Raw genomic sequence first — 23,226 nt, 5'->3', positions numbered from 1 at the left:
ATGCCGTTACCTGCTCATAATTGGTTGGTTTTTAAACAGGTGAAATAGCATTATGATGCGTTATTATTATTGGTATAGTTATTTGAACTTAAACGTTAAAAACAGTATCGTCAAATGTCCCCCTTTGTTGATCGCTTTATTATGGTAGAAGTATAAAACGCAAAATTATGGAATAAATGTACTTTTGAAAAGTTGCCACGGGATAAAAAAATGACACAAAAAAAGATTGGGAACCCCTGCCTTGGGATCTAACAGATGAGGTGAAAGGATAAAGGGGAATATAATGACATTTTTTTTTTTTTAACTGATGATGGTGTTCGATGGCCTAGCAGTTGTGAAAGGACAGTCAAAGAAAGTGAAGCCTCAAGAATTCAGGGCTACAAAACGAACAGCCCGAATGCATGCTGGCATGATAAGATGGAGTGAGTGGTGTGGGTGACCAAGCCTGCAACAAAAATGAAAGGCTACAAACCATGTGACCAAGGACAAGGGTGACAGGGGTGTCCAGCAGAAGCAATCTTTCAGGGTGCTACCCTCCCACCTAGAAGCCCTCCTTCGTCTTATCTGTACATCCTCTAATAATGTGTGTATGTGTGTTTATATAATAGAAATACTCGTAGGTACGTATCAATCGTATGTGGATGTATCAACTCCCCATTACAGGAGAAGTTTGGTATTCTCCGAGTTGGAGTTCTTACTTCTCAAACACAACAAATATGCATTTGCCAAGAAAAATTGTGTTCTTAAGTTAAGCGTTTCATCCAAATTTAAACTTGTGCTGCCATTTTATAGTGGAGTTTTATGGAAAACTCCAAAAACGGAAGCCTAAAAACTCATCGAATACATCCAATTCTTCAAGCCAAGTTGATTTTACGCGCACATTGTTAAATTGCTTATACATTTTTTTTTTTTGTTTGACAATATTACAAGATTCGGCCATTTCAAAGGAAGGCCAGCCGTGCACAGAGACTCCCCCTACCCCAACCTTCCCTTTCACCAAAGAGAGAGAGAGGAGTGGTTGCTTATCAAAAGACCAAATCACCGCCTATTTTTTTGAGCCACGTGGTCGGTTTTGGTTTTTTTCGATTTACTTCTGGATTTATGTGGGAACTCGCACCAGCGAACAGAAAACATATCCTTACCAGGATGATACCAGGAATATGCGATAAAACGATTCTTTCCAAATACCTTTTTGTCATCACAAAAGTGTTGAAAACTTTTTCCGATTCGTCATTACGTTTTTTTGAATTTCATTTGCCACTACCTTCTTGTGCTCCATAAGGCTTGTCGCACACGTGCGCATTGGGTTTAGTTTACAAGCTGTTAGTGTTACTTATTAGCCAGACCGGGGGTTGGCATACACATGTGATCCTCTCTCCTCTCGTTTCCCTGAAGTTTAGCCCAAGGCCCTGCCTCTCGGTGACATCACTACCAAACCATGCACTAACATCACTTCCGGTACCCAGAATTCATCTTGCTGACAAGTCAGTTCCTGTTCCGGCCACCCCGAAACCACCTCTTCCTCCTATCCACCATATTTATTGAAAAGACTCATCCTGTAAAGACGCAATTCTTTTATTTTGCAGATTTTTTGGTATACGGGGTGGCCATCCCCAAACCTTTTTCTTATCTACTGCCTTATTATTATATACTGATTTTTATTTTTAAGTACAGGCTGCATTATAAAATGAAAGGACTATATAAATATATATATATTTTTTAATTTATAGAAAAGGATTAACTTTATAACACTATTCCGCATGCGTTGCAAACGCATCCACACCATGTTTGTGAAGATGTAACTTCCAATATCCCAGAGCAAATCTGTCCCTGAAGACGACGCAAAGTAACACATTCAGTCATTTATTACTCCAACAAAGCTGAGTGCCAAGTGCAAACCCTGCACGGGATGCCACCGTATCACGGCACTTCCCGCACCAAGTTGACCCACCTAAGCTGCGGTGTTTTGGGATGCCACTCCAGAGCAACAGGGGGCAATCTAACACGGAGGTAGGGATAACAGGCAAGCAGGTCTGATATTTTGTCATTCGTCGTGTGTGCAAAAGAGCACAGACCCAATGAATGGTCATCCCAAAGTAGCAGCTACCAGGAAGAAGGAACGAATGTGGGGTTAGGGACCTCTCCGACGTAACAGAGGCTGTTGTGTCTGATGTCTCATACTCGCTGTGTCTCAAAACCCTTCTTAACAGCACCAACTCCGTCAGACAGCACGTTGCAGGACTCTTCTCGAAAGTCGTCACACAGGTGCTAAACTTGACCTGCCCAGTTGACTTTCTGTCATGAAAACGGACACGGTCCAGCCACGAGACCGGCCGCTGCAGTCGTCAAGTCTTGAAGTTACGGCTTTAGGATATTCCCGCTATTGAAGACACGACATATAAAACATGCGGCCGAGTGTCATCGTACCAGCGAGTCAGTAAAGGATCACAATGCACTCTGGGTAAGCAGAGTTTTGCAGGCTGGGAAGGCTTGGAGCTTCTATGTCCATTTCAAGTTTACGGTCGCTTGCACGCATGTATTTATTTTGTACAGACTAGGGGGCAGAGTGTAGATAAGGAGAAGCCCACCAGAACAAGAACATAACGTCAAACCAAAAGTCGCCTATTCCCCCATGATGAAGTCAATCACGGCAGACATCTGGCCAGGAGAAGCCATTCTAGTGATGCCACTTGGCAGCACCACACTCTCCATGTTACACGATGCCCTGGTGCCATTCACCATGACCGCCAAGCTGTGCAGTCCTACCTTCAAATCAGCCTGGCATGCTGCTTCGCACTGCGCAGACAGCTGCCAACATCTGCTTGGCAGACTGCAGGCCCGTTTCCATTTTTGGGCCAAGCAGAGCTTCGGCGCTGCTCCAGTCTGGCGTTGGACGTGCCAAGCGCTTCATGCGTGGTTTCTAGCCGCTTTCCGTCGCACCAGTCGTCTTTTCCCCGGTGCCAAGCCAGCGAGCGAGCGTTCTTTAACATTAAGCAGACACGTTGAAGCAATTCCCAAATTGGCACTGGATACCATCACAAATGAGAAAAGGGGAATGGATTCTTCAAGAAAGATTTACCCTTTCAAGCCATCACTGAATCGAAAGACTTGGGCATTTGAGAGTGCCATGTGTCCTAAACACCATCCTCTGGTTCTTCTTTTGGCAACTCCCATTTAGGGGTCACCACAGCGGATTAGCCGTCTCTGCATCATTTTTTGCCACACTGACTGCTTCACCACATCCATAAACCTCTTTTTTCTCTTGCCTGGTGGTTTCCCGAAGTACCCCTTGTCTTTGCTCTGCCCATGCCCAAAATTCTCTCAATCTTGCCTCTGTCACGTTGTCACCAGACTGTCACACCTGCACTGTCCCTCACTGCTAATCCCATCTACCCTCGTTACTCTGAGCATCTGCAGGCAGTCATAATGGAGGGGCCACAGCGGCTAGCAATGTGGTCCTTGAGGGGTCTCAGTCTTAGCAAGAACTCCACAACACCATCCTACAGTGGGCTCATCTTTCATGTGGCTTTAACCTTTGCTGTAATTCATCCAGCAGTTCACACGGCTGCCATGTCTCTTCCCTTCAATGTGGTGCCACGTCTTTTTTAAAAGGTTCGTATAAACCACTCGATTTTTATGAGTGAGTAATTGTGGGCGCAGTAAAGCAGTAACTGACAGCTGCCCAGGCATGCTTAAGGATACCCTGACTGGGCAGAAGCACAAAGGAGTAACTGCAGCCACAAGATGGCACAAAGTGGCATCTATGTGGAGGCCCCACTTCTCTGCCAAATGCATAGAGGAAGGAGCTTGAGGAGGAAAATTGGGAAAGGAAGGAGGCACTCGTTATCAATTCGAGTGGCACCCTGCCTCCCCAGGAAAAACTGGTCAAGGAGGGTGCCAGGGTGCCACAGAGACAAGTTCAAGTGTAAACAGTCAAGTTGTGCACTTCTATCGAGGTAGGTGGGCTGGTACAGGGAGACGGAGCAATTCGGTACAAAGGGAGGTAGAGAGTGTTGTGCACAGAGAGAGACAGGAGGCCCAGAGGGAACGGAGGAAACCACTAAAGGATATGTGGTGTGCTGGCACCAAGGAGTGCACATGCAAAGTGGTGTGTGTGTGTGTGTCTCTGTGTGTGCCCGCGTGAGTGGGAGGATGGAATTAAGGGAATTCCACACCGGTGACAGACACAGCGTACCATTTATACTTTCCAGTGTGTGTGTGTGTGTGAGGGTAACCGAGTGACCAAGGGGACTGACCCAAGTTGCCCCGCAGGGTCATTTAAGGTTTGTGTGAGTAGTGGAAGGGGGTCAGCATCCGTTAGGTAGTTCCAGTTATCCTCAGGATTGCAGTCCGATTTGCTGCACAATTTGGAGTGGGAAGTAAAGACAGAGTGAGGGTCTGGGTTAGGGTTAGGATGAGGATTAGGGGAATAAACATGCTGGACAACATGGCCTGGGCTCACTAACCCCCAGTTTAATTAGTTAATATACTCAAATTTAGAATTGTCGCTGATTAATACCAAAAAACTAATTACAGAAGGTACACCAAAAGGAGAAAGCGTAAGGACAGTCCCCCAGGCAGGCAAAAAATTAAAAAAGGGTAGCAACAAAGGATAACAATCTTAAATTAAAAAAATATAAAAAAATAAAATTGAAAAGGATTTGTTTTTTCAATAATAGCCCATAAAGATTAAAATAAGAAGCAAAATAGCTAAACATACATACACACACACACATTATATATAATTATAATTCTTTGCATTTATATAACGCTTTTCTCACTACTCAAAGCGCTCAGGTTAAAGGTCTTGTTCAAGGGCCCAATACAGCAGAGTCCCTATTGGCATTTATGGAATTCAAACCTTCCGATTGCCAGTGCAGATCCCTAGCCACAGAGCCACCACTCCACCTATACAGATATACACTCGCCTAAAGGATTATTAGGAACACCTGTTCACTTTGTCATTAATGCAATTATCTAATCAACCAATCACATGGCAGTTGCTTCAATGCATTTAGGGGTGTGGTCCTGGTCAAGACAATCTCCTGAACTCCAAACTGAATGTCAGAATGGGAAAGAAAGGTGATTTAAGCAATTTGGAGCGTGGCATGGTTGTTGGTGCCAGACAGGCCGGTCTGAGTATTTCACAATCTGCTCAGTTACTGGGATTTTCACGCACAACCATTTCTAGGGTTTACAAAGAATGGTGTGAAAAGGGAAAAACATCCAGTATGCGGCAGTCCTGTGGGCGAAAATGCCGTGTTGATGCTAGAGGTCAGAGGAGAATGAATGGGCCGACTGATTCAAGCTGATAGAAGAGCAACTTTGACTGAAATAACCACTCGTTACAACCGAGGTATGCAGCAAAGCATTTGTGAAGCCACAACACGCACAACCTTGAGGCAGATGGGCTACAACAGCAGAAGACCCCACCGGTACCACTCATCTCCACTACAAATAGGAAAAAGAGGCTACAATTTGCACAAGCTCACCAAAATTGGACAGTTGAAGACTGGAAAAATGTTGCCTGGTCTGATGAGTCTCGATTTCTGTTGAGACATTCAAATGGTAGAGTCAGAATTTGGCGTAAACAGAATGAGAACATGGATCCATCATGCCTTGTTACCACTGTGCAGTGGTGCTGGTGGTGTAATGGTGTGGGGGATGTTTTCTTGGCACACTTTAGGCCCTTAGTGCCAATTGGGCATCGTTTAAATGCCACGGGCTACCTGAGCATTGTTTCTGACCATGTCCATCCCTTCATGACCACCATGTACCCATCCTCTGATGGCTACTTCCAGCAGGATAATGCACCATGTCACAAAGCTCGAATCATTTCAAATTGGTTTCTTGAATATGACAATGAGTTCACTGTACTAAAATGGCCCCCACAGTCACCAGATCTCAACCCAATAGAGCATCTTTGGGATGTGGTGGAACGGGAGCCTCGTGCCCTGGATGTGCATCCCACAAATCTCCATCAACTGCAAGATGCTATCCTATCAATATGGGCCAACATTTCTAAAGAATGCTTTCAGCACCTTGTTGAATCAATGCCACGTAGAATTAAGGCAGTTCTGAAGGCGAAAGGGGGTCAAACACCGTATTAGTATGGTGGTCCTAATAATCCTTTAGGTGAGTGTATGTATATATGAACTAACGTCTGAGAAAAAGATGGTAAATATTTAATGGTATTATTATCATCATGTCATTTCAATACTTTAGGAATGCCATTGGCAAACATGTCCAATCACCACTGGAAGTGCAACACTGGCAGTTCTCACATTGCTTATACTTGGTTATGCGTTTGGCCCGTATCTCTGAAGACGTTCATCAAATTTAAAATCTGGTGTGCTGCTGAAGATGATAAAGCCCGCTACTCTGTCATTCCAGCGGCTGAGCTCTCTCATTCCTCTCGCCGCTACTCAGGTATGAGCTACTAGATGTAATCGTGTTTCGGGGGGTTTACTGGCATGAGGGCAACACAATGAGACCTGGAATTAGACAAAAATAAAACTCCTGCAGTCACCACAGCCAACCAGGACCAACAGGCCAACTCCATCCAACCACAAAGACAAATCGGTAGAGGACTGGCGCCACTTACCTTGGGTGGGTCAAAAAGCTCCAGCTGGTAATCCTCACTTTCTGCCAAACAGGACTTTCTCAGGAGCAGCCTACAGCGATGCCAGTGAGACTGGGTATCCAAGGTGGCATCGTCCACCATCAGATAAGAAAGGTGTCCCTCCCTGCACACCTTGAGGCCATCGTCCAACCGAGGAGAAGCCTGCGTGCATAACCTTGCGCTCAGTAGATTTAACAAGCTCTGTCGGCTGACCCTGGCAGTCTCTATCTGCTGCGGCGTTTCACTGGCACCAGCCTCCTTTGCCTCCCTTTGCCCTACGGCGGCTGGGCACTCGGCAGATTTCTTCTTGAACATGTCCTTCATGCTCTGCCGGATGTTCTTAAACGAAAAGTGCGTGGTACTTGAGGTGGAGGAGGCGGATGAAGGGGACCGTTCGGGCAAAGAAAACGCGGGGTCAGAGAATTCCTCCGAGCTCCGGCTCTTGCGGAGCAGGCAGGGTGCCCGATTAGTGTCAAGAGAGGGGCATCTCCGCTCCCTTCGGTCCTGCAGCTCCTTGTGAACGGTGGGCGTCCCCGAACCCACCGGACCTTGTGTGCCCTCTGAGAGACGTCTCTGCGCTTCCCGGTAGTCCCCAGCTCCAGAGAGTGGCACCACCCTGCAGCGGGCCGCCATGGCCGGGCCCCCCTCCCCTACCTCATGGCGGAAATACTCCTGAAAGAGGTCCGTGAACTGCACCGAGAAGTTTTCGGCTGCCGGGACATCGTGCAGCGGGCACTCCTTGGCAAAGATGCGGTACTGTTTGGCTAGCTCCTTGGCAGTGGCGATGGCATGCAGCTCGCAGAACTCCTTCCAGCCTCTGGGCTGGGTGGCATCGGTGGAGGCTGTCCCCTGTTGAACAGTGTTGCCATTCATTGCAGTAGGAAGCCGCGTTGTGAAGTGCTGGATGGGGCGAGAAGAGAGAGAAAGCAATTAGACACCTGCTGCATGCAAAAAGGGGCACGATCGTGCAGAGAATGGGCTTCATTTTGAAATAACTAAATACCGAGGGAGGGGCATCGTCCATCTTGTGGGGGGCATGGGGAAGCGGGAGTAGCGTCAGACCCAAACCAACCAACCAACAGCAGACACAGGCCTGCCATTACAAGGCTGCTATTTTAATGATGACAAAGGCAAGGCCAGGGTGGGCAGAAGACCTCCAACAGCTAAGACCCCGCCGCGCTTCCCGTAGTGACGGACTTCTACCCCTGAACTTCGACAAAAGTCGACATCCGCCCTGGAGAAACTGGGGGCTCCACTGGGCAGTTCTCATCACCACTTCTGTCAGTCGGAGGATAAGCACAGGAGACACCTGCCTGCCATCTGCGCAGGACCCCCACCCCGAGTCAGAGGGCACCCGCCCACCAAAATGCAAATCAAGAGAGCCAGCAGAACTCGGCGGCAGGCTCTCTTTTCGGCCTCGCTGGTTCCTCTGAAATGCCAGGTCAGGGTCTCGTCACCCAGCACGCTCACAGGGTCCTCCATATCGTCCTCCGCGGAAAAGGATGTCAGTGGAGCAGAGCAGGGGTCGGCCGACTGGCACGCTCTGCAAATCCCCCTTCTCTGCCCTCCAGTTTCATTCTGTGAGAGGCCGTTGCGATTGCCCAACTCTCGACACCCACCCTGTTCACATAGGAAGTAACATTCAAACCTCAACAGCGTTGGGCTCAGAGTTGGAACAGCTTGACCCCGTTGTGCCATCTCACTCTCGCAGACCGCCCCAGCCTCGTATCCCACGTGCAGGGAAGCCAGCCATGCCTGTCTAGACAACAAGCCCAACATCTCGTGCTGCTTGGCCCTTCTACTATTGCCCCCTGTGTTTGTATCGAGAGTCTGGACTTGTCAGTTCTTGTTTCCCCACCCACCCCACCATTTTACTTACCCTGAACTTCTTCAGGACTCCTTGGTGGCTCACACACCCAAATTTCAAATCTAGGAGGGTAAATCAAAGAGGGAAGACAACTAGAAAAATTACGTTGCAACCGCAAACGGACAGAAGGTGACCCCAAACCTCAATTTATGGGGTTTCATGTGTTCAATCCCCTGCCCCTCTCCAGCCCACCCCTGCCCTGTCCATTGTGTAGACGTCAGGATAAGGAAACCATATTTTTTGCCACAATCAGGACCTCACGGGGGACCCTCAGCGCTTCATTGCAACTGGGAACTCACGGGGGACCCTCACTGATGTGATGTGATCGAAACTTCACAGCTCCAAAAAGAAAGTGGCACATAATGTGGCTGGATGGCATGGCGTGGCACACCACAAAGACTTGAGTAAGATGAGGGGTTTTGGCGTTATCCATCATTTCTTTTAGAACCATTTTGGTACCGCGGTCTGAAAGCTGGCCTCGACCACCCAAGTCCATTTTTTTTTTTAGAACTGCCCCTTGAGTTCTGCCCACTTTGACCTTTGCCATCGCTGTAAAACATTAGAGATGCTTTTCTCGTGCATCCAACAATCACACAAGTGATGTGGGCCAGACCAGAATGGTGACTTTGGGGAGGGACGGGCATTGCAGGTCATTACGAGAGAGAGAACTGGGGAGTGGGGGGGACAAACAGTACGGTTCAGGAGAAGGAAGGCTGGAATCCGACTGGTGAGCTCGCCGGGCTCACAATCTTCTAGACACCTCAGAAGAGCAGCTCTCTAATAAAGAAACTCCAAGTTCAATGTTGTCAATGAGAACGCCTAAACGTGTCCTTCAGATATCTGCAGGGTAAAAACAAAACTCAGCGGTTTACAAGAGAACTCGAGATTTCAATCGTGGTTTGTAAAAAGTTGAGTCAAACGTTTCAGAGTAAATGTACAGAGAAAGCTTAGATAACCATCGAGACTTTTTTTTTTTTCCTCTCTCCTTCACGTACGCACGCGCACACACACACACACACACACACACACAGAGCCCACAACTCAAGAACAGATAACAAGTGCCACTGAAAGTGCCACCTAAGAAGGGTCTACAGTATCTACAAAGAGCACCGCGAAAGTGCTATCACATCTAGTTTCGGATCTCAGCCGTGATTTCAAAACAGCTGGAATGTGGCATCTGTTTGGCGCCAGCCGCCGACTCGGCTTCTTCATCATTACTACTCCTTCATTTATCGATTCCCTCGTTTGCTGTTTGAGAGAGAGAGAGAGACTCATGGGAAGGTGAGGGTGCCAAGCTCAAAGGAAGGAGCTGATCACAAAAGGGGCGCCAGAGTGCGGTTGTCATTTGAGGCAGCAAGTGTTCACGCTGCCCACAAGTGCCCACCATAGACCGAAATTATTAAAAACCGTCTGACGTGTACAAATTATTAACAGTACAAATCAAGGGGGTCCCCTCCAAGTGACTGGCTTGGTCAGCTCTTGCCTTGTTTGAGCCCGTTTGTTCCTATTCAAGATGGAGGGGATTCCAAGTCTACCCTGGCAATACCAAGAACCAGCCCTGGACAGGGCACCTGTCACATACACGGGGACAGCCAGGCTCTGAGGCTAGGGATCTGCACTGGCAATCGGAAGGTTGCCGGTTCGAATCCCGTAAATGCCAAAAGTGACTCTACTTTGTTGGACCCTTAACCTGTAATTGCTCCGTCCTGGGTATGACATTAATCTGCATCCAGCCCTCCAACCTGCAGTGAAAAAACCTGGGGGTTGGTGGCAGGGTTGGCACTCCAGCCACCATAAAAAAACCTCACACAGTCCCACTCCATCTGAACTAGTGTGGTGCTGAAGTGTCACCCGTTGTATGGCTGCACTCGGGTCCGAATCTAGGATTAAGAGTTGGTTTGTCATGTGGTGGGTGCAGTAATGCACTTTATCAGTGCCCGCTCCTAACCTCTCTCTCGCTCTCCCTGGTGCGCTGTGCCATCGCGCCACACTGCACTCCCCTTCCCTCTTGATCGTGAACCTTAAGAAATGGACGCTCTGCCACGACTGCAATAGCGAGTGTCGAAAGAAGCCTGGAGGATCAAGAGGAAAGCTGAAGTTTACTTCCACTACCGAAAAATCCCAAAATGGCGGTCGCATACCGTTTTAAAAATTTGGGTTTCCGGTACTTTCCACTACCAGTCTCCCCTGCAACTCAGTACTGAAGATGTCCATGTATCCCGCAAGGGTCCACTAGAGGGCACGCGACCTAAATTTCACCTTTAGTCCCGTCAGCAGGCCGTCTGCCTCCACAACTTTGAAGACCGCTGTGCGCGCCGACTACGCTCGCTCTAGACAAGATACAACACACTCATTGGAGGAGCATCCACACTAACACAATCCAATGGTAAAAATACAACGCAAAGGCCAGACGTACACATTTGCGCAAGAAGAAAGGGAAAGATTTGCAAAATCGATACGCAAAGGCCAAGGGGCAAAAAAAAAAAAGACTTTGTCAGATGGTCCGGGGGGATTCTGCTACCACCAATGAAAATGCTTGAACGAGACCAGGGTTCGCAACCACTGACTAGACCACCATAAGTCAATCGGCTCTCAGCCGCACACCTGCCTTATCCATCAAAGTTGCACAGCAGTGATGTTAAACAGCATAGGCCCTAAAACTAGGGGGTCTCGACCCACTTTGGGTCACGTGTTGTCCGAGTTTGGGTGGCACACAGCATTTCTTTAAAGGGGCACAAAAAAAATTGGGCGAGTTATTGAAGGGGGGCTATCAGCAGCAATTCAGGGTCTCAAAGACACGAAGGTAGCAAAATTGGGATATGAGGAAACAGGATGGCAGTCATAGGCACAAAGTGTCACTACCCATTAAAATGTGTGGGCACGATACCACCTTGCATGTGGGGTGAATCATTCACGTGGCACCCTGAGCCTGTGCCTCAACCTGTGCTCCCAAAGCCCCAAGAAGACCCGGAGAGCAGTCACCCAAAAGTGCAGACCACTTCCTCGTGTGCCCGCTTGTCCCACCCCGATCTCCATGGTGCCACCATCTGTCGTCGCCTGCATTCAACGACCCCGAAGATAGCAGTGGGAACAATGAGGGCGACGGAGAACTGAACACATAAAAATGGAAGATTCCAAGAAAGAAGAAGAAATAAATAGCAACGGACCACCAGGTCAAACATTTCCAATAAAAACTGCAATCCCGGGTAGAAGAGCACAAAGACACGAGGAGAACACGCAGACGCCACCCTGACCACCACCATCACCAGGTGGCTAAAGAAATGACAAGCAGAGAAAAAGGGAATCCAAAAGTGGAAATGTCCAAGGCTGTGGATCAGGTGATTGCGGGTCAAAGTGAACAAATAAAATGGGGGGGTGCAAAGGTTATGAAAGACGCCAGCAAAACCGAATCCCTAAAGTACGGCGTTATCTGCAAGAGCATCGTCTCTGCTTGAGTCAGCTAACTCGAGATGGCCGGGGATGAGATTGTGATCATTGCAACTGCACTTCCAGCACTCTTTGGAAACGTCACGTAAAGACTCGGGGCGCAACTTCCTCTTTGTGGTGAAGGAAATAAAATAAAAAAAATAAATAAAAAAACACACGTTGACCACCTACTTCACTGTTACCAGGACCCCGGAGGAGCTTCAAAGATCATGATCGGCTTCACCCGACACGATTCATTCTAAAACACAAGGGACGTGCAGTGACCGCAACAAGTAAGTGGGACGATGACAAACGAAAGAGATTTAACAACTCATGCAGCACGGGCCTGCTGTGAAATCACATAATCTACGGTGCCCGTTAAGCCAGGCCCGGACCTGCCATGACGGTTCAAACACCCGCCTGGCTTCTTCGGGAGACGACAACAATTGGGACGCTTCCCATTTTTGTCTTGTGCTTGTGATGATGCGAGACAAACAGCACTCCCAGGGTGTGGACGTGCACGTCCTCGAATCATTTTTTTTTTTGCCAGTCGTCCCCTCGCTGGCCCCCCGGGTCTGCATGTCTATCAGCGTTGCCAGCCTGCAGATGACTCAGCAATAGCCCAGCTCACGCACTCCATTCACTTCCTGTTTCAGGCAGTTCTGCGCCCCTGGGGGTCACTGGCCGAGACTAGGGCTGGCAGCCTTTGAACGCCAACCTGAGCACACAAGTACGCATGCCAGCTGCACACTTTCATAGGGCACAATAAGGGGGTAAAGGAAATTACAGAGCATTTTTTTTTAAATTATAGTAGAGTTAGAACACCTGCGCAAAATTTTTTTTTTTTTCATAAAAACAGGAAATTCCTTGTATGATTTGCAGATGGACAGCCACAAGTGAGGCCTCATACGTTCCCGCAGATATTCTAAACTATCTAATTCTGCAATTTCATAATCCTGCGCTGGGCTTCCAGCAGATTAAGAGTGCAAAACGCAGTGTCAATCCGGCATTACGAAATGGTCACCGAGCATGAAGATTTTATCCATTCAGACGCACACCTTAGACAGAACACCCACACCATGGGCACAGAAGCACGGTCTGAGACGGGAACAGCCTGCCTTGGAGCTTCCAGTGCCACCTGCCATGCCAACATACTGCTCCAAACTCCAGCCAGTCAGTCCGCCTGTGCTGTGATGTTCAATTCAATTCAGTTACACCAGAGTTTAAACAAACCAGGAGACCCTTCAGTCCATTTGTCATTCGGACGCCCCCTAATCTCATCCAGAACCTCCTTATAAGGCCATCAACATTTTTTTAACGCCACGTCTAGTTAGTTTGCCTCATCTCTTGCAACAAAGATGCTCCTCCCATTTCGTCCAGATCCTTCTTAAAGGTCCTCCAGGTTTCCGTGTCTCGGTAGTTTGTTCCGGACCCTCACGACTCTTTATATAAAAGAAGTCCCTCCTGTCTCTGGTCCTCAGTGAATTTCCCCATATTTATCTGACCAACAAATCAAGAACATAAGAAATTTGACACACTGGAGGGAATTATTCAGTACAGTTGTCGCTCGTTTCTTTCGCGAATAGCTAAGCCGCCCCCAATATCTCGTCCAGATCCTTCTTAAAGGTTCTCTAGGTCCCTGCTTCGGTTTCACGTCTCTGTGGTTTGCTTCCAGACCCACATGACTCTTTATATAAAAGAAATCCCTCCTTTCTCAGGTCCTCAGTGAACTTCCCCATATTTATCTGACCCACAAATTGAAATTTGACAGAGGGGACCATTCATTTGCTTCGCCAATAACTGAGCTATCCCAACATTTGAAACATCTTCTGCTTCAGCTCCATGTCTCGGTAGTTTGCTCCTAGATTCCCAACACTCCGAGTAAAGAAGAGGTTAACGTTTGCCAAGTGTCCAATGCAACAAGTTCACAGACAGAAAATGATGACAAACTACACAGATAACAGATTTAAAAAAAATGCACGCTGAAATCAGAAATGACTTTCCATAAACCAGGCCGACAACTCCCTAAAAAGACCATCCAGTCCTGCCCTCTCCCCTCCTAAAACTCCCGATTCCAAATTTCACATCTGTAAAACAGGAGACCATTTTCTCAGACAGCATTGTTTGAAACGTACTTCCCCTGCCTTCATCGGACCCACAAAGGTGTGCCGCCAAATCGAGAACCTAAGAAACTGGACAAAAGAGAGGCGACCATTCAGTACGGTTGTCGTTCGTTTGTTTGGCTAATAGCTAACTTGTCCTGATATTTTGTCCAGATTCTTCTTAAAGGTTCTCCAGGTCGCTGCTTTGAATCCGTGTCTCGGTAGCTTGTTCCCGACCTCCACGACTCTTTGTGTAAAGAAGTCCCTCCTTTCTCAGGTGCTCAGTGAACTTCCCCATATTTATCTGACCCACAAATCAAGAACATAAGAAATATGACACACAAGAGGGGACCATTCGTATGTTTCACCAATAGCTGAGTTGTCCGAACATTTGAAACGTCTTTGGCTTCACCTCCACGTTTCGGTAAACCACTTAGTGGACTCTCTAAGAAGACCACCCAGTCCTGTTCTCTCTCCCTCCTAAAACTCCCGACTCTAACATGCATGTCTGTAAAACAGGAGATCGCTTTCCTGCACACCATACTTTGACATTAGGAACTCTTCGGTCCGCCCGAACATCGTCTATCTTCCTAACTCTCCACCCGTGTTTACCTGGCCAACAAATCCGCAACCCCAAATTAAGAACCTTTGGCTAACAAGAGGCGACCACTCACTCAGGTTGTCATTCATTTGTTTCGCTAATAGCCATATATACTCACGTATAAGTCGGGGTCTTGAAACCCAAAAAAAAAAAAAAAAGATCATAAAAATAAGACCCCGACTTATACGGCCATTCAAAAATATGATTTTTCTTTCTTCTTACATCTTCTTGCCTCCTCCAAATCTCACACCAGTTTCTCAGACGCATCAAATTTTGTTGCAGCAGCACAGTTAACAATTTCTTTCACCATTTCAACGACGTTTAATTTAAAACCAACTTTATATTTTCTTCTGATTGAACGCTCCATCATAGATAAGGGATGCTCTTAAGATAAAGGTGTATGAGGGTGTGAGATACAAAAAACCCAAATTAGTGCAAATGTCGCTTCAGAATAGTTTGGGTATTACCATGTGGTCATGTAGGCACAATACATAGAAATAAAAGGCATTGTGCTCTATGGTTACTCTCTCAGGAGGGCGTTAGCATATTGTAACATCTTGGAACAATAATGTGAGTTTTTAGCATTCGACTTATACAACCGACATTATAAAATACCGGAAACTATAAAGTAAAATCAAACCCCGACTGATCCAGTGGATAACATAAATGTGAGTATATACAGTAAGCACCCCCCCACGTCTCATCCAGACACTTCTTGAAGGTTCTCAAAGTGTCTGCTTCAATTATGCGTTTCAGGAGTTTTCCCCAGATACAGACAACTCGGAGTAAAGAAGATGAGGTTTGTCACATGCCAGCTCAGAATGATGCAACAAAATAAAAAAATAAAAAAAAGACAAAAACTGCGCACATAACTAATGAAATAATGTACACCGAATACAGAAATGGCTTTCCATAAACCAGACCGTGGACTCTCTAAGAAGACCATCCAGTCCCATCCTCTCTCCTCCTAAAACATGCATGTCTGTAAAACAGAAGATTGTTTTCTTACACTCCATACTTTGACATTAAAACATGACGTTTGGGCTAACAGATGAGTTACTATCTTCCTAACTCCCTTCCCCTGTGTTTATCTGGCCTACAAATGCATACCCCCAAATTAAGAACCTAAGAAATTCGGCCAACAAGAGGTGACCAATCACTCTGGTTGTCGCTCATTTGTTTCGCTAATAGCTAAGCAGACCTTCATGTCTCACCCAGACACTTCTTGAAGGTTGTCAAGATGTCTGCTTCAATTACATGTCTTGGGAGTTTGCCTCAAATATCCACAACTCGGGAGTAAAGAAGATGATGTTTGTCCAGTGCCAGCTCAAAATGATGCAACAAGTTCACAGAAAAGAAAAAAAAAAAAAAACATGACAAACTACGCACATAACTAATGAAATAATGCACACCGAATACAGATATGACTTTCCAAAAACCAGACCATTGACTCTCTAAGACCGTCGAGTCCTGTCCTCTCTCCCTCCTAAAACTGCCGACTTCAACAGAAGACAACCATTTTCTCGAATGCCATTGGGTCTACGTTGACATCAGCATCTCATTGGTCAGCATTATTGGTCCTTGAACTGGTTTGAGAATATTGTGCTGTTGTACTTATTTCTGGTTAATGTGTGTGAATTATTCCATACCTTGAAATATTACCTGTGAATGTCTCACAGAGTACCAGCTCCAATAGCAAGAGATGGAGAATCTCTGCTTCAGCCATGAATCTCTGCCATGACTCGGTAGTTTGTTCCAGATTGCCACAACTGTGAGTAAAGAAGTCGATGTTTGTATCACACCCTTTAACACGTGCCGGCTCACAGCGACACAACAAGTTCACAGACAAAAAAAAAAAAAAAAAAAGACAAACGACACACACAACTAATTAAATAATGCATACTGAAATCAGTAACAGCCTTCTATAAAGCAGACCATTGACTCTCGAAGAAGACCATCCAGTCCTGTTCTCTCTCCCTCCTAACTCTCAACTCCAGCGTCCACGTCTGTAAAACAGGAGACTGTTTTCTCGCACACCATACTTTGACATCAGCAACTCAACCAACCTGAACACATCTTCCTACCCGAGTTAGTTCAATCAGGTTTGAGAATATCACGTTGTTGTGCTGGGCATCATGGAGCACTCTTAAAAATCAAAAGGTGCCAGAGTCGTCCATCGGAGCGACGCCACAGAAGAACCAATTTTGGTCCCCAAAGGACCCCCCCACGTGAAGGTGCAAGAACGATTCACATATTTATTTAGATCTGCATTGTGAAATCATGATTTTAAGTCATTTAAAAGTTTCAGCAGGGAGCTACACAACCCCATAAAGAAACTGAGTGTTAGCGCTGCTGCCACGCACAAAAGAGACCAGGGCTTGCATCCCAAGTCCGCCATACGTGGAGTTTGCATGTTCTCCCTGTGTGTGCGTGGGCTTCCTCCAGGTGTCCCAGTTACCTCCCACTGTCCAAAGACATGCAGGTTAGGTGGATGGGTGACTCCCAAATTGACCCCTAATAAGGGGAGGGGTGTGTTGACCAGGTGAAGAGTTGGCGCCCAGTCTAGAAACTGTTCCTGCTCTGTACCCTATGCTTGCTGGGGTTAAGGTCCTGACCCCTACGACCCTGCTAAGGATTAAGCGGGCTTAGTAAAGGGTAAGGCATGGTGCTTGTATGTCCCAATGTCCGTGGAAGTTTCCTCCGACAGTCGGACTTGCAGATTAGGTGGATTGGCGTCCATAACGTAGGTGTGGTAAGACCATGCAATGCACTGGCGCCCACTCCAAAGGACTGTTCCTGTCTTGTGCCCAGTGCTCTCTGGGATACGCTCCAGCTTCCCCAGGACTCTGCACCAGATAAGGGGCTTTGCAAGGCAAATAAATGAATGGATGGATGGATGGATGTCAAGTATGATGGGGCTGCTTTCAGACATCTTCACTTTACAACTGAGCTTGTCGTGACTTGACCACACAATGATCCTTTTCAGGAGGCCACATGCATATTTTTGCATGTCTTGCATGATGTCTCTATGTATTTTTACCATTCTGCTCGGTGTTTGTTTACGCCTCCAGCGAGAGATTATTCAGGACCTCGCTGCTCTCTCACGCAGAGAAGCTGGCCATGAACCTGGGACCTCTGAATCGGTTAGCTGCTGCTTATTCACTTTTGCTAAAAAGAAAAATCCTTTGGGCCAGTAACTGAAAAGGACACTCTGTTGGGCCGTGATGCACCATCTGTTGGAATGACAAAAGCAATGCATTTTACTACTACAAAAGGTTGTGATGCACCTTATGGTGGAATGACAAATGCAATGCAGAAGTCTCTGCTAAATGCCATTTGGTATGGGATTCGTAAAGGTAGCGCTAAAGTTTGTGATGCGCCATCTGTTGGAATGAAAAATGCAATGCATTGAATGACTACAAATGTTTGTGATGCACCATCTATTGGAATGCCACAAGAAATGCGCTTTACTACTACAAACTTTTGTGATGCGCCTTCTGCTAAAATGAAAAAATGTAATGCATATATATCTTTTCTATGCCATTTGATACGGGATTGGTAAAGGTAGCGTTATAGTTTGTGATGCACCATCTGCTGGAATGACAAATGCAATGCACTGAATTACTACCAATGTCAATAATGGACCAACTGTTGGAATGAAAAATGCAATGCATTTTACTACTACAAATGTTTGTGATGTGCCTTCCGCTGGAATGACAAACGCCATGCATATGCCATCTTTTCTATGCCATTTGATATGGGATTTGTAAAGGTAGTGTTATAGTTTGCAATACACCATCTGCTGGAATGACAAATGCAATGCACTTTACACATACAAATGGTTGTGATGCCCATCCTACTGGAAAGACAAACACGATGTCTCTGTTCTATGCCATTTGATGTGGGATTCGTAAAGTGTTAAAGTAGTGTCATGTGCCATGTGTTGGAATGACAAGTGCAAGGCTTTAAATTACTGCAAATATGTGTGATGCACCATCTGTTGGAATGACAGATGCAATGTATAGGTCTAATTTATATGCTGTTTGGTGTGGGATTCATAAAAGTACTGTTAATGTTTGTGATGCTCCATTTGTTAGCTGTCGGCTGTCCGAGGAAGAAAACCCGACCTGTTTTAAATTTGCTGTTTGTTCTCACAGTAGAGTGCTCTAGGCTGCTTCATAAGAACAAACTGAAATAGAAAAATGAATACATACACTTACTTAAGGAGTGTGGTATCACAACAATACTACTCTGCTAATTTAACTAAATAAATAAAGCAGCAGCAAGGGCTCCAGCTTTTAATGAGACATTATTCCGGTTCCAGAGAAGGCCCCCCCTTTTTTTAAGGTGACGCTGGGATGGCCTGCTCAACAGCTCAGAAGCTGCAGAGTATCCTTCACAATTCCAACAATTGCTTTGCTCAGTGGATAATGTGGGGGCCACATTTATTTCCGCGCATCTCCTTTCTTTAGAGTCCCTTATTAAATCTCAGTATGTTACAGCAGCAGACATGGCGGTGAAAACGCCACCATTGCTACAATGTAAGGAAAAACGGCAGCAAAGGGAGTGCAATGCGGACCACTGACCCGAGGTCCAGAAGTGGGGGAGCCAACGGAGATATCCTTGGTATAGACAAGTAGAAGACCCACTGGAGCACAACACCCCGTCGGCAGGGGGCATTAATCAAGGAGGTGTGCCTTCGAGCAGAAGCTACAGCCCAAGACCACTCATCTGCAAACACCACACAATCGCTTCAAAATATTCACTACCCCATAAGCACTTCACTGCACATTAGTGCTGCGCGGGACACGGGGGCCGAAAATCTATCAAAAATGCCAGTTGATAAAAACGAGCACCTTGGTATTTTCGGCAAAGGAAGTAACTGTTAGTTTGGCCCTGCCCAAAAAGAAAACATGCATAAGGATAACAGAGGAGTGTCAAATGGCCCCGTTAGGCATGGAGAGGAGTGTGAAAGTTACACCCTTTAAATGACTGGCATCCACTCCAGGGCTGCCCGCCATCTTGCATCACAATGACCCAAAGACAAACCCCACTAATGGAAGACGCATGGAAGTTTCACTAAAACATTGCCAAGTGGGCCTCAAAACAGCAATACCACCACCATAATAAAAAGATAAAGCGTCTGTGTGTCTGTCTGCATGTCCATCTGGCTCCTCTGTTTCTGTCATTCTAACAGATGGTGCATCAAAAACATTTACACAGCTTTGCCAAATCCCATACCAAACAGCACATACTGCATGTATTGCTTTTGACATTCCAACAGATGGCTCATTAAATATTTTAGGAATAAAACGCAGTGCATTTGTCAATCCAACAGACGGCACATCAAACATTCACACTCCTTTCACAAATCCTACACCAAATGGCATATGACAGACACATACGCATTGTCATTTGTCATTCCAACAGATGGTGCATCACAAACATAAACACTGCATATCCCATACCAAATGGCACATGACAGATACTTCTGCAATGCATTTGTCATTCCAACAGATGGTGCATCACAAACATCAGCACTGATTTTACAACACTAATACTAAATATCACAAACATTGCATGTCATTGCAGTTGTCATTCCAACAAACGGCACATTACAAACATTCTAGTAATAAAATGCTTTGCATTTACCATTCCAACAGGTGGTGCCTCACAATATTTGTAGTACATCATCTCATTGCAGCAAATTGTTGTGATGTGCCTTCTCTTTGAATGACAAATCCAATGCATTTTATTACTACATGCATTACAAGATATATTCCAACGGATGCTGCACTGCAAACATTAATGCTGAGGTCTACATTGTTTAGTTAAATTTCAACTTGTCTTAGACGAGTACCTCGGCTAGTTTTTGTATCCAAGTGTAGTTGAAAGTGCTTTCCGAAAACTAAAACTGAAACAATAAAAACAAATCAGAGGTAGAAATGGAAGACTGCCTAATGTAAACTACACCTGAAATGAAAACACGCACTGCTCGCTACATGAAAACAGAGCATCGTAATCGAATTCAGGGGTCTCGATGGGTTACGCTCGTTACATTGACTTGATAAAAAATCATCACTTACCAAAAAACAAAAGGGACTATGCAGGCTCAACACAAAACGGAGGCAAACGGAGCGCCTGAGGAAGAAACTTGAAAGTAATCAGAATGTGCAGAAGGTGAGGACATCACACCTACGCGTGTGGAAATGTCGCTCAGTGCCCACAAATTTCATGTAGTGCAATGACATCCTGCCACATGCTGAAATACGAGCTCAACAAGACAAGGAGGAGGCCGCCGATGGCAAAAGGACGCCGTTACTCAAGAGCAATCCGTGGGACGGGATAACGCGACTCGCTTTATTGTCACAAAACCGTACAGTGCAGATTACGACGACATGGCACATAAAAAGGACAACGCTGGAAATCCACAGAAATCAGCTTTAAATACACAGGGTGTGTTAGACAGAGCAAAGGACGCGAGGGAAACCCACAGGCCACGCAGACGTTCATGGAGACGTCACCTAACACGCCGAGCCACAGTAAGGACAGAGCACTTGTTTAATGCCACCACACAGAGCAGCTTACAGAGCACTCAGGGCCAGCTTAGACCCCGCGCTGGATAAAAAACAAAAAATAAAAAGGTAAGCTGTGTGTCTGTCTGCGTGTCCATCCGGTCCCTGCATCTCTGTCATTCCTACCGGAATCAAAAACATGTACACAGCTTTCACAAATCCCATGCCAAATGGCGCATAACAGACACCGTGTATGCAAGGCATTTGACATTCCAACATATGGCACATCACAAACCTTTGAGGAATAAAATGCATCATATTTCTCATTCCAACAGATGGCACATCATAAACATTAACACAGCTTTTTTGTATCCCGTACCAAATGGCACATAACAGAGACATAGGCATTGCATTTGTCACTCCAACAGATGGCGCATCACAAACATTAAGACATTTTGTTACAAAGTCCATACCAAATGGCACATGACAGAGGCCTAGGCACTGCATTTGTCATTTCCACAGATGGCACAAACGTTTTAAGAATAAAATCCACATGGGGAAGACGGATGGATGGGTGGATAATCAATCTGGTCTGAGATTTTTTTAGGTAAAGCCGTTTGGAGGTCAGGCTCTCCTGCTCACTCAGCACACAGTGACGACGTGTTACACATCGAGTAGCACAAGCAATTAAGAATGTCACTGCACTTGTGACAATAATACTACCACAGTGTTTCAACCAGAAAAGAAATGAACAGCGTGTACTCGGGGCTTATAAACAGACGTTTGGCATGGTGGGCAGCAGATATCTGAAACCACAGCAACACGAGCGCGGCACACCAGCGCACACCCGTGCCATTCATGCATTTCTCAGTGAAGAAGAGGAAGAAAAAAAAAAAGTTTAAAAACAGCCCCCTATTAATGACACGCACCACCTTTCCCAGATTACCCGTCTATCAGCTCATTAAAGCCTAAACTAGGCACTGAAAATATCATTTTTAATAATTTACAATTCAATAGTTATTAATACACACTGGGGCAGACCCAGGTGGCAGCCGATGCCAACACTTTTTTTTTTTTTTTTAACCGAAAACTTATGCCAAGCAGAAAGTGGATGCCATTATTTTAGTGACGGTCACTCATACTGTAAGCATGACATTCAGAGCTTCGACCCCCCGACCCCCCAAGGCTGCAGGTTGTTGCGCCAAACACAAACCAGTCTGCCAGTACATTCGGTGTCTGCCAACGAGGCTTTAAAAGTTTGTACACATTTGGACAGGAAACTGGCACGATTTAAAACGAGGGGGAGACAGACTTGGCATATTTTCGTATCTGTTCAGATTTACAGCCGGTAGGGTGGGCAGCACTGCCGGCAGCCCCCTGCATGGAGTCTGCGCTATACGGGCATGGAAGTGTGGCAAAGTGGTTAAGGCTTTGGACTGATACTGTGTGGCCACAAGCAAGTCACTTCACCTGCCGCTGGTCCGACTGGATAACCAATTACTGTGCGTAGAAAAGTTTGTAATCCACCTTGGATAAAGATGTCAGCCAAATAAGAAGTCGTAATAATAACAATAATATTATTATGTGTGGACGGGCTCAGAATTAAGTGGGCTGACTAAGCGGTTTGGGGCTCAGGCTCTCCCTGCACCGAGTTTGCACGTTCTCTCCATGGTCCTGGTATTTTCCTCCTACAGTATGACTGGCACGGTGGGTGGGCTGCCCTAACATCAGCGTGGGTTGACATTGCCATGCGCTGGTGTCCTGTCCAGCTATTGTTCCTGCCTTGTGACAACAGTCTATTCAAGTTTCCCTGTGACACCGTCCACCTCTTTACCCAGGATAAAGTGGATTTACAAGATGGATGGATGGCGGTTTAATTCCATTATTTAAATTTTGCACTTAGGCTACACAATTGTATACGAAAGGCGCTATACAAATGAATGCTGTTGTTCTTCTCACATCTCACTAATTGGCCGGAAGGGACAAACTGTCACCCTGTGCTCAGCACAGTTTCGAGCGGAGAATGAGATTTTTAATTTTTTTTAAAGGCCAAGGAGGAACTCTGCCAATGGAAGACCAAAGTCCAGTGTCGG

At 46.2% G+C, this 23,226-nt stretch overlaps 1 protein-coding gene across 2 annotated transcripts in view; it reads right to left on the bottom strand.

Moving 5' to 3' along the window:
- sh2b3 (SH2B adaptor protein 3) overlaps positions 1 to 23,226 on the bottom strand; it is a 95,544-nt gene that overhangs the window by 70,460 nt on the left and 1,858 nt on the right. Inside the window, exons 1-2 of one of the 2 annotated variants that reach the window (XM_039772183.1) lie at positions 8,502 to 8,547; positions 6,605 to 7,522 (exon numbers count right to left, since the gene is read on the bottom strand). In XM_039772183.1, the coding sequence (XP_039628117.1) occupies positions 6,605 to 7,495 (891 nt within the window). In that variant the 5' untranslated portion in view covers positions 7,496 to 7,522; positions 8,502 to 8,547. Of the gene's footprint in view, positions 1 to 6,604; positions 7,523 to 8,501; positions 8,548 to 23,226 lie in introns of those variants that run through there. The other variant, XM_039772182.1, reaches the window with a different exon arrangement.

Source organism: Polypterus senegalus, chromosome 12, assembly GCF_016835505.1.
Source record: "Polypterus senegalus isolate Bchr_013 chromosome 12, ASM1683550v1, whole genome shotgun sequence".
Classification (NCBI taxonomy): domain Eukaryota; kingdom Metazoa; phylum Chordata; class Cladistia; order Polypteriformes; family Polypteridae; genus Polypterus; species Polypterus senegalus.
The sequence above is the reverse complement of the archived record's forward strand: the minus strand, read 5'-3'. Positions and strand labels throughout refer to the sequence as shown.